Source organism: Amborella trichopoda, chromosome 7, assembly GCF_054954075.1.
Source record: "Amborella trichopoda isolate Santa Cruz 75 chromosome 7, AtrichopodaSantaCruz75HAP2 v2.0, whole genome shotgun sequence".
NCBI classification, from domain to species: Eukaryota; Viridiplantae; Streptophyta; class Magnoliopsida; order Amborellales; family Amborellaceae; genus Amborella; species Amborella trichopoda.
In genome coordinates, this window is record NC_142342.1 from 2,377,889 (window position 1) to 2,390,320 (window position 12,432).

At 34.4% G+C, this 12,432-nt stretch overlaps 1 protein-coding gene across 1 annotated transcript; it reads right to left on the reverse strand.

Annotated features, from left to right (window-relative positions):
- Positions 1–3,631: 3,631 nt before the first annotated feature.
- On the reverse strand, positions 3,632–6,338 carry LOC18447116 (pollen Ole e I family allergen protein). The gene is made up of 2 exons (XM_006857220.4): positions 6,099–6,338; positions 3,632–4,199 (listed from the first exon to the last, which is right to left on the reverse strand). Exons 1-2 carry the CDS (start codon positions 6,242–6,244, stop codon positions 3,875–3,877), a joined length of 471 nt encoding a protein of 156 aa, XP_006857282.1. The 5' UTR covers positions 6,245–6,338; the 3' UTR covers positions 3,632–3,874.
- Positions 6,339–12,432: the final 6,094 nt, after the last annotated feature.

Below are 12,432 nucleotides of genomic sequence, written 5' to 3' on the forward strand. Positions count from 1 at the left end.
AGATGTAATTTACCCTAATAAAATGGATACTAAAAGGGTGCAACATAAATAAATGAATATATTAATTATTAACTATATATAGTTGAATTGTTTAAGTTTAGATATACTAATAATAAAATTAAGATCAACGAGTAAGGATACATTGGACCTGGGCCCAACCTGACAAGGTTTAATAACTAGGACCCTAAACCTAGACCAGACCCGTCAAGGCCATGTCACAGCTCAAGTCCTAATGCAACTTAAGGACTCCAGCATGATTCGACACACATTGATACCTACCAAAATCAGAATACTAACAAGCTTAAAGAATGAGAATTTGACCTGATTGGGTTCATCGATTCAGGCACTGGCGAGTTGGCTAGACCTGATCCAAATTTGATGTTTTAATTTTACAAAAAAAGAAAATTTGATATCAAGAATGATTGAGAGGGAGGCATAAGATGTAATTTATTCTAATAAATGCAATACATAAAGCAATACAATACAATACAAATAAATGAATTTATCAATTATTAACTATATATGGTTAAATTTTTGAAAGCTTAAATATACTAATAATAAAACTAGGACTCAACAGGTAAGGATACATTGGACCTAGACCCAACCCAACAAGGTCACATCTGAGACCCTAGACCTAGACTACACCTATCACATCTGTGTCACAACCCTAGTCCTTATGTTGCATAAGGACTCCTACATGATTCAATAGACATTTAGGCCTACCCAAATCTGACTACTAGCAAGCTTAAAAAATGTAGATTTGACTTAATTGGGTCCATGGATTTAGACCTTGGTCAGTTGATCGGACCATATTCAAGTTTGATGTTTGACTTTTACAAAAATAAAAAGATTTGATCTCATGAAAGACTGGGAGGAAGGTATAAGATGTAATTTACCCTAGTTAAAGGTATACTAAGATAGTGGTACAACAAATAAATGTGTATATTAATTACTATATATATGGTTACATTTTTTAAAGTTTACATATCCTAGTAATAAAACTAGGGCTGAATGGGTAAGGATACCTTTGACCTGAACCCTACCCGACAAGGTTTCACATATACCAGACATGTTTGTCACAAGTCTAGTCCTAATGCAGCTTAATGACTCTAACATGATTCAGTACACATTTATGCTTATGCAAATCTGATTACTAACAAGCTTAAAGAATGCTGATTTGACCGATTGGGTTCGTGGATTCAGTCCCTGGCGAGTTGTTTGGACCAAATTCGAATTTGATGTTTTAATTTTACTAAAATAGAAAAATTTGATATCAAAAAAGATTAAGAGGGAGGTATAAGATATAGTTTACCCTAATAAAAGCGATACTAAGAGTAGTACAATACAAATAAATGAATATATAAGTTATCAACTATATATAGTTAAATTTTTGAAAGTTTACATATATTAATAATAAAACTACGACTCAACTGGTAAGGATGCCTTTGACCTAGACCCAATCTGACAAAGTTTCACATCTAAGATCTTAAACCTAGACCAGACCCATCAAGTCCCTACCACAACTCTGGACCCTGACTCAAGTATGCACCATCCATCTTCATGAACAGACGGTCGGTGGAGAGGAGCTCTTCTTCCGCTCGACACAGCAGCGTAAAACAACACTTCATCTCCACCATCCATTGATGACTGCAATTGGCGAATGGCTGGTATGTGCAAGTGTGTATAATATAAGGATTTTTATTTCCTCTCTCTTCTTTTTATTTTTCTTTTGTGTAGGCGCCTAAATTTTGAAATTTGGATAATGTGGCCGAGGGCTTCACCGCCCTTGCCACTAGGCTAACAACCTAAACCCCATACAATTTTGGTGGATGGGATAGGCCCTATGAGATGAGATGAACATATCAAAAGTTGGCCTACAGTTTCATTTTGATATCTTTTCATTTTTTTATTGAACTTTTATAAGCTATTGGAAAAATATCTTATTATCTCCTATTTTTAACTTCTATATCTCATCTGACCTAAAAATTGAATAGTAAAATGACTACATCTTTTCTATTTTCAAACCCTTTTGACCATTTGACCTCAACAACTTATAAAATGACTCTATCTCTCGCTTTTTCTAAAACTCCATCTCTCTCACATCATCGTCTCTCTCTCTCAATTTGGATAGAGTGCATTTATACAAGGCGTTCATAGTAAACAATTAAAGGCACAACTCCATATCCTATGAGAAGATGTAGTTTCAGTGTTTGAAACCTTTACCGTCCCTTGAAAATCCGCTCCCACTATAGTTATAAATTAAGGCTGAAAAAATGGCGCATATCAAATGTATTATAAATACTTGTAAATATTGAAAATAGACTGTCCAAATAATGTGTTCCATGCATTATTTTTAAGACTTGAAATCTTTTTCGTTCTTTCTTTTTCATATCCAAGTCGAGGTGATCAACTGGGGAGTTTAACATCAGAACAATCTTTTCGGATAGATTTTTAAACCTCATATAAACTTTTCCCTTTTATAAATAGGGTTCCATGATAACATGATAATAGTACCATATTATTTTAATTCTTCAAAGATCTGATATTATTTTTGGGAATCCCAAATTCATAGATCAGAGATGGAAAATGAATTTACAGTGATTTGGAATGCATTCGAGGTCCCAAATCTATGAAAAACTAGGACACACGCTTCCTAAATCCCTCAAAAACCAAAGCTGACACCTGAGTGGGTTGACTCACCAAGAACATTTCCTTTTTTTGTTTATGTTGAAACCGTGTACTGATATCTCTTATTTTAAGAAACTAATTGGGAAGAATACATTTGTAATATATTTAGGAAATTAGTTTTTATCCTTGGGCAATCTCGAATTATCTATATAATCCTTGGTAAATGAAATAATGAGCACAAGAGTATAGCCCTTCAACAATGGATATTGGTCCAAGAGACCGAACCACTGAAAGCTTCTTCTCTTGTATCAATAATGAGCACAAGAGTATGCCTCTTTTATTTCTTCAGTTTAATATTTGATTAGTGTATATACTAAGCTTTGGCGGGAGCGTTACCGTACACTTGCTTCCTTGGGTGAAAATGCTACTTAAAAAAATTTGAAATTTTGGGATCCGCACAAGAAAATGGATTTGGGTTCTTAATACTTGGATATAATTGTCCAAAATTGGGATGGCCTGTGTTCAATTTTAGGATGTTACTTTCTAAGGGCATTTGCTGCTTTTTTCTTCCTTTTCTTTGAAGTTGGTAATTAGGTTGATGAGGATACAACCTCATATTCTAGGGTCATAAAACACCCTTAAGTTGTGTTTTGCCTGAGAGAGAGCAACGGAACACTATGCATAAAATTATTTTAGATATTTGATTGCAGCGACGACACAAACAACAAATTATTCATAGCTGCATCCTACTGGAGAACCAGTATCAACACCATTTTGCTACTAAAGCATGTTAAAGGAATCCTATACAAAATTCAATTTCTACATCCAAAAGCCATGGACACAAGGAGGAGTTCAATTAACAAACACAGAAGATTGCCACCAAAGCATGTTAAAAGGACTCCTCTACAAAATTCAAGTTCTACATCCAAAAGCCATGAACACATGGGGAAATACAATTCATCATCATAAAAGATTGCAACCCATGAAGAGAAATTCACTGCACTTCATCAAAACACCACAGATAAGCATGCATGTATATTTTGGAATGTTCAGTTGTATGAATCGAATTTCGAATGCAGAGTTGCAATTGTCAACAACTAACCAATCAATCCCTAGCGCGATTCTTAGTTAAGTATGCATGTACAGTAGAACAAAAGAAAAGGTAGTTCATCCAAACACACTAGATCCAAGTTCCCCACCTGATCAGAAAAAGCTAGACCTAAATTAAGCAAACCATAACCCAATATTAAGAACAATTTTGGTTGGCACTGGAGAACTGAGAGGCTTGTAAATCAGCTGCTTTCTCTGAGACAAGAGCCTGGATTAGCAAAGTCTTGACCTTCCAAGATGAGTACGGAAACGGCTTGCGAGCATAGGAGTTGAGAAGGGCAGCCGATGCTTGCTTCAAGAGACGATGATACGCATTCCCAATATCATCGTTCCTTTCAGTGGCTTCGAGCAATGTGAGATCTGCTCTGTATCGATCGAGAGCTCTTGATCCGAATACCTTTGATACTGATGATGTTAAAGGAACCATTTTTGGCCATGTCTCCCTTCTACTACTCCAATACCTGATAAGAAATGCTTCAAAGATGTTACTGAATTTTTTAATTATTTTTTAATGAGAAACAAGATGCAGTTGAACCTCATAGAGGTGAAAAAGCCTAATGCAAGTTGAATTGGCCTATTTTGGATCTGTGATGTTAAAGGAACCATTCTTCACCGTGGCTCCCTTCTGCTACCCATAAACATGCTAAGAAATGCTTTAAATATGATTGAATATTATAAGAAAATTTATGATGCAATTTGAATTATCTTAGTTCGACACTTGTAGTAATTTTTTGGATTGGTTATTATAACAAAGAGAAAACACTGCGTAGGAAAGTCACTCCTCAAATTTTATTGGAAAATGTAGCCCCAGCATTGGAAAACCTGCAAATCAAACTTCTCAAACTCCAAAAATCATGGATCCAGAAAAAAAATAGGGTTGCAAGCCTAAAAGTGGTCTATCTCATAATAGGTGTTCTGATCATTCATTTTAGGCATGCACAATCCACTAAAATGTGCATTATATTTTGAGCTTCAAATGCTATAAACAAAAAACAAAAATAGATTTGCAAGCCACTGCAAGAGTTATCAATGCCATTACAGGAGTTTCCAATAGGGACGGACCGGGCTAATGATCTTAACTCAATCGGGCCTGAGCCACAAGTGGAGGTTCATTTTTGTGCCCCAGCGGGCCCGGGCCTAAGCAAAAAAAGAACTCAGACAAGGCTTGGCTTGGCCCGACCCATTAACAGCCCTATTTGCATCTCTGTCCCTAATGTAGCCACTTTCTCATAAACAAGGAAAAATAAAAACCTATTGTAAAAATTGAAACATGGTCATCTTGCCCTAAAATTATAAGCCATGGTCTTAGATGTCTGCATAAAAAAGTGCCCATTTATGCCTTGAAAATTAAAGAACCCTACATGTGGGCAAACGTTATTCTCCAATTTCCCTTTCTCAGGATTATCCTGAATTTTCTAAAATTCCATTTTAACTTGTAATAGAAAATTACTCCTTAAGAGAGATCAGCAAATGGGAGATTGGTAATTCTACCTCTCTCCCTCTCCTATTTCCTTATTTCTTTTTTTCAATGAAATGGGTTTCTATTGTTATATAAGATTTTATTTTTTTTTCAAGGAAATAGGTTTCTATTGTTATATTAAGAAACCAAAACGGCCATGTCGTTCATCTAACAAAAACACATTGATATTGAAATTCGCTTTCCCAAATTCTAAGGCTTTTCTCACCATTCAAATAAAACCACTCCATATTCTCATTGTTTATTCCCAATGTTGGTGGTCCCCGAGTTAAAGAAAGTAAAAAAAAAAGCAATGAAATGCGGATCTTCTACCTAAATCATTCAACAAAAAAAAAATGAAATAAGCAATGAAACAGATAACAGCCTCTTTTTTACCCTCGACATACCAAAAAACAAAAGAAATTGTGGGCTTCATCAGGACAAATTTGTAAAGCAAAAAATAGATCGAGAGAGAGAGAGAGAGAGAGAGAGTGAGTGAGAAGGATTTTCTTGTACCAATGGAACCCAATATATAACCAAGAAGAATAGTGAGTTTTCACATATGAAGAAAAAGAAAAAGTATGGTCTTTAAACACTTGAGGGGGCTTGGGGGAAGGATAGAAGATGGAAATCAGAGAGAGAGATTTCAAAAATGTTCCACAAAACACTGCTACAGAGAGAGAGAGAGAGAGAGAGAGAGAGAGAGAGAGAGCGTGAGAGAGAGAGAGAGAGAGAGAGAGAGAGAGAGAGAGAGAGAGAGAGAGAGAGAAAGATTTCAATAATGTTCCACAAAACAAAGCTAAGGGCCTTTCAAACCAAAACAAGCAAAACCCATTAGAGGGTGCCTAAGAGGCTTCCAAAATGAGAGAGAGAGAGAGAAATAGAGCGGGCAGGAAACTCATACTCAGGTGTGCATTTTCCTTTGCTTCTTGTGTAAAGGAACCCTGGCCGTGCTCCTCCCTCTGCAACTGTAAGGCTAACCAGAAACCCTAGAAAAAATAGACCCAAAAGGACATGGGTCTTGTCCATTCCAAGCTCTCTCTCACTCATCTGTTCTCTGCTGATGTGCCCGCCCTCACAGAGTCTCCGAGCTTTGAGCAATGGTTTTTTAGTTGAAATCTGTTCTCCCTCTCGTTTTAAAATAAACCTGACGGGGCTTGTACTTTTCTTACATTTACCAACCCCTGAGAACTGTTATTATGACAGAAAGATTCCTCAATAATTCATGGCCTCCATTCCCAAAGGATTTCAATCCTTCAAATTCTCTTCTAAATTTTGAGTTGGTAAATTGGTAATGAAAATTTACTAACGGGTTGCCAAAGAGTAAACCACCATTGCCTCATGTTTCAAAACTCGGAATTGGGTTGATTTCAAAAAAATAAACTCGGAGTTCGGTTTGTTTAAGGTTGAGGCCTTAACCAATCAAATTGAGTTGCACCTCAAATATTCACTTGAAAAGGTTGTACAATGTTGAAAAATTCTCAAATCAATTATCTCAAGTTTGAGATGTATAGACGAGAAAAAATGGATTTCTAAGTCTAGGAAATAGTTGCATCTTGTATGCATTATCTAGGCTATCAATTTGCAATATTTTAAAGTTTTTTTATAGATCTGCTCGATCTATAGTGTTTTTGGATATTTAAATTTTATAATTAGATATAAAAATAATTTTTATGTCATCACAAAGATATTTGCTGTTGAAAAATTATCTTTCAATACTATTTACAATTATGCCTTATTTTGATTGCTCAAAGCCTCAACCTTATACAAACAACATATTATTAAATTCAGATTGGTTGGATCATCAATTCAGGCCATCGTGAGCACGTCTTTGTTTAAAACATGCATTTAAAAAAACAAAAGTAGATCTTTGATTTTTTGAATTCCGTTAAGAACTCTGAGTTTTTAAAAAAAATTTCAAAAAATCACATTTTAATGGAACTAACATAAATTTGTACTTATAATTTTTTCAAAAAAACATCTTCCTTATATCTTTATATCTTCATTGATTAAATATATTTGAATTTTGGTTTAGAGATAACCACATTAAAAGTGGAAAAAAAGTTAGGAATTTTGATTTCACAAAACTTTCTATTCAAATTTTTTACCAATATGTTACCTTAAAAAAAGTGCAATATGTCCTCCAAAAATAATTCATAAAACAATCCTATATCTCAAAATAATAGTTAGAGTTAGAGCAAGAGTAACTCAGAAAAATATTTGTTTCTTCTAAACATAGAATGTCATCATCAAGATCAAGAGAGATTCAATGATAACAAAATAGTTAGGTCGCTACAAGTTCAAGGTGAGCTTCGAATATTTGGATTTGTTTAAACATTTTGCTGCCTTCTTTCTACATGTAGAAGTTTGAATTAATTTCACATTTTCAACTTTTTTGATTTCATTGTGTATATGACATACAATTTGGATGGACCATTATTTTATATTTTTTGATTTTTTTATTTTAGCTAACTGGAATTTTATACTAGAAGTCAATTTTGCTTTTTCTTCCAACAATATTCTTATATCTGGTTCGGTTCTTGTTGTTTGCTAATGTAGTTCTTATGTTTAGTATTGTTGTTATTACACTCCTAATAAACGTATCACATGTTTTGTGTTGTGACAACAAAGTAAACATTTTTGTTGTATTTGATGAAAGTTTAGGTATAAATTTGTGAAGTACGCCTCTAACGATACTAAATAATGGATATATACATAATTTTCCAAAAATAAAATCCCTTAATTTTAAAATGATAAAAAATAAAATCCAAAGGATTAAAGAGAGCGACCTAAATTGCAACCCCGCCGCGTCCAATGCGGATTTCCGGATCTTAAAACCCCAGTAAACGTAATAGAGGGAGTAAGTACAAATAACATGAGACCGAAAGATTACTCTATTGACTTATGCTAATTATGCGACAATACAAGCGTTTTACAAGATCACTCAGCCCCCACCCAAGGCCCAAGCATTTACATGTGCAAATTTGAAGTCCAATATTACTCTATTGACTTATGCTAATTATGCTACAATTCAAGCTTTTTTTTTTTTTTTTGGTAAGCTGGTGGGAGAGAAATCCTCTTACCGGATTTTCATTGAATAATTTTCATAAATTTACAACCTTACAATAAGGCAATTGCACAACATCATGAAGTACATGGAGGGAAATACAAGCAAGCGGTCTGTGCCAAAAAACCCGTGGCTTTTATAACGAAAGCGTCAACCACCATATTAGCCTCACAATAGATATGTGTGATGTACTACACACGTCAGATATGTCTGCATTTGGCAACGACAATGTGAAGATGCTATGGGACTCTACATCTATCTTGACTGGAATTGATAAGTAGAGATGAATCACTTTCAATTCGTAGAGGACAACAATCTAACTCGATAGCAAGATCAACTCTGGCTTGCAAAGCATGAAACTCAACATATTTATTAGATGCTTCCAAAGAGTTGTGCAAATACAGCAATAAAATATCCATCTTCACCTCTGATGACCACACCCCTTCCTACGCATCCTAGGTTATGTAGAGAAGCTCCATCAACATTAAATTTGAAATTGCTTGAGCGAGGTAAGAACTGTGCAATTGGAATAGAGGACTTCATCTTCTCTTGCCGCCATGTGACATAAAGATTATATACTATAACATTTTTGGATACGTGGAAGGTCCAATCCTTAGCATCTGCCATCTCTCTAATATTTAGAGTAATCCTCTTGGCAAGTTGTTCTTTCTTAAAAACCTTCCCTTGGTAAACCCAATGATTGTGCTCCTCCCAAAGTATCTATATAGTGATGAAGAAAAGGGAATGCCATCCATTAAGAAGACCAACTGATTTCAACATGTAGAAAATTCACGTCCACAACATAGATACAATCGGTTGGATTGAGCCATGTAAACATTTGCCAAACCTACATGTAAAGGATTTCTACGTACCCTACGAGAAAGAGCAGTGAAATGATAGTTGGCAAATACTATCATTGTTAGATTGGAAGAAAGAGCATATTTGTGTTGTAGTAATTCTCCTCAGTTGTAATAAAGAGAAGGTGGGAAGGCATTGATGAATAGCCAACTAAGAAAACCATTTTGCTCTCAGGTGGCAATGCGAAACCTATATATTCTTGAAAATCAGCTATGGAGTGCCCCATCGTCGAATATGATCCCATTTATGTTTGACTGAGAAAAGGCCATATGAAGAATGGATCAAAACCAAAAATTCTTTCTGGGGGCATAGAGGGAGTGCAAAAGTCGCACTCTCTCCAAACTCGAATGAGATGGACATATGTAGGAGTAGGAAGGCTCCATTCTTGAGAAGAAACTTGCAAATAGTCCGCCACTTTTGGCTTGACAAGAACATTTAGATCCCTATGTATATAATCTCCATAATATTCCCAGATAGATTGTTCAGAAAGTCAAAGGTCTGCCCAGAAATACGGTATGAGAAAATAAGGGTTGGCAACAATTCTCCATACTAATTTCATCATGCCTGCAATATTGAATTATGTTATCTTATGAATCCCACTATAAGCTCTTATGCTACATAATAAGAACAATAGGCTTGAATGATCTTCTTTTAATTTTCATTTTTAAAAAAAATTGTACCGGCTTGATTTTTTGAAATGTTATCGTCTGCTACAAAAATTTCGGTAGTGAACAAAAAATGAGTCAAAAGTACTCTACAAAATGAACCAAATCACTGTTAGAAGAGGCGTGGACACCCTTCATTGCAAGTTGATGTATCTAAATAATAATTAAATTTGATTATTTTGCAGTTTTAATAGGGGTGGCAGGCTGCAGGCTGCAGTGCCGGGGGCTAGCCCAAGCCAAACCCTAGAACCTAGAGGCATGGCCCAAGTCCGGTCCAGCTCAAACCTAGCCAACTGGGCCCTAGCCTAGGCCTAGCCCTACTCTTGGAATCCGTGGCCCGATCCAATTTAAGTTAGCCCGAGATGTCGGGTCGGCCGAGGTTGTGCCACTAGCTATGAAACTTTTATGTTTGAAATCGTGAAAAGCGAAAAAAAAACATGGTGAGGGGGTTAGAAGTAAGGTGCACCTCTAAGATCTATAAGAAAAGTTTGTTTCGATGTTAAAAACCTGTAAAATTGATTATCTCGATCTCGTGATGCACAATTATAGATAAAAAAAGAATTTCAAATTTTAAAAATAATACATACTATAATGAATCATCTAAACCGTTAATGTTTAATATTTTAAAATGTTTGTAGATATTTAATTTATAACTTTTATAAAATTAAAATTTTATATTTAACAGTATATTTTTAAGTAAAATATATGACCCTTGATAGAGCATAATAATGGACCACAATTAGTGTAGTCAACTCTAAATAATTTTTTAAAAAAACTTTAAAGATGATGATAATTATGACACTAAATTTCCGTCTTTTGACAAAGCATGGAGGCGCGTTTTACGTTGTTTTAAGGTTGATGCCTCACGCAAACCACACCCAAAAATAAGGGATTGGAGATCGAAGGGCATCCTTGTCCACTCCTCATGAACTGAGGATAACGCAAAGCTTCCTTCTTTCAAATTTTTATTGGTTTTGTGTTTACCCATGCAAAAAAGGCACCTGCCCTCGTACAAAGCTTTGGACGGTTCAGATTGTACTCACTATACAATCCCAATATTTTTGCTTCGAAAACCGTTCCTTTACCATTGACAATTTTCATAAAGGCATAGAAGTCCTAATGTTTTATTTTAATCCTTTTTTTAATGGAAAATGGTTTGATAGGACTGCAGCCCTATCAAAATAAGTAAAGCCTCATCTCACAATTCATCGAAAATTACAATTCATGCATTGGAAAACCTTTACACGGATCATCTCAGGTTGAACATTTTAGTTGTGAAAAAAATTAGGATTATAAGCTCTAAAAATGGTGTATATTATAACAAATTATTTAAGACTATCTATTTCACCTTAAAAATAAGTATTCAACTCTTCATAGATCCATAAGATTTGTACCATTTTTTTAGTTCAAGTTTTACTGTCAGCATTGGAAATTGATTTCGATCATCATTTCAATTGCCGAAATTGTTTTCTTGAAGAGGATTTGAGGTGAGGCTTTATTTTGTTTTCATAAGGCCTAGACCTTATAGAAACTCCATCACTTTTTAATTGGGTAGGTTACATAGGAACTCATGAGGTGCAAGGAGCCACCAATACAGTTATGAACCTGACTACCTATTATTGAACGCTATTACATCCGTGAATACATTAAATGCAATAATTAATTCGTCATTTACTTTTGAACTACTAAAATTAAAGACCTGTGGGGTAAGTAAATATGTTGAATGCATGTTTTACCAATAAATTAAGGTTGGCATGTGAGATCATGTTTGGAGGACAATTAATATTATAAAAAAATACATTGCCTTGTGTATATTATCTTATTGATAAGGTTGAGGCAGTAAACAATCAAATTAAGGTACACCTCAGTAATTCACTAGAAGAAGTTGTTTCGATGTCGAAAAACTCTCAAATTGATCATCTCGACTTCCAGATTTATAGACGTAAAAAAAAATAGATTTCAAGTCTAGGAATTAGTGTTTTTTGTAGTGCATTATCTAGGCCGTCAATTTTCAGTATTTTTAATTGTCTTTAGATTACTCGATCCACATTATTTTTGAAGCTTTAAGTTTTATAATTAGAAATGAAAAAAAAAATTTCAAACCATCAAACAAAATTTTATTATAAAAAAAAGAGGTAGGGTGTGGTTTTTATAAGGTTGCAACCTTAAACAATCAAATTAAGGCGTACCTCCAAAAATTTTCATAGCATGTAATTAGTGTAAAAAGTTCCTAGAATTATCTTAAAATTTATTTGTATCTCTAATTATAGAATTTTAAACTCCAAAAATGGTTAAAATAAGTAGACCTATAAACATATGAAAATCTTGAAAATGGACGGTCTAGATAATGTGTTGCAATATACACTATTTTTGGGACTTCAAATCTTTTTTTATATATATTCATATGTCTTGATGTTGAGATGATCAATTAGGGGGGTTTTCAATATTAAAACAACTTTTTTATATAAATTTGTTAGGCGCATATTTACTTCTACATTTTAAAGGTACGCTTTACTTTGATTGTTTAGGGCATCAACCTTATACATGTCACACCCATTTTAAAATAGAAAAAGAATAAAATAACGACAAGGTTTTATGAAAAAAGTAAAGCCTCGCCTCAAAATTCTTTGAAAATTATAGTTCAAGCA

Bases quoted from the DNA above. Each gene is read 5' to 3' on its own strand.
- LOC18447116 (XM_006857220.4), bottom strand. From the start codon at position 6,244: ATGAGTGAGAGAGAGCTTGGAATGGACAAGACCCATGTCCTTTTGGGT. The intron at 4,200-6,098 runs GTATGAGTTTCC...ATTTCTTATCAG, and splicing joins AAAGGAAAATGCACACCTGA to GTATTGGAGTAGTAGAAGGG.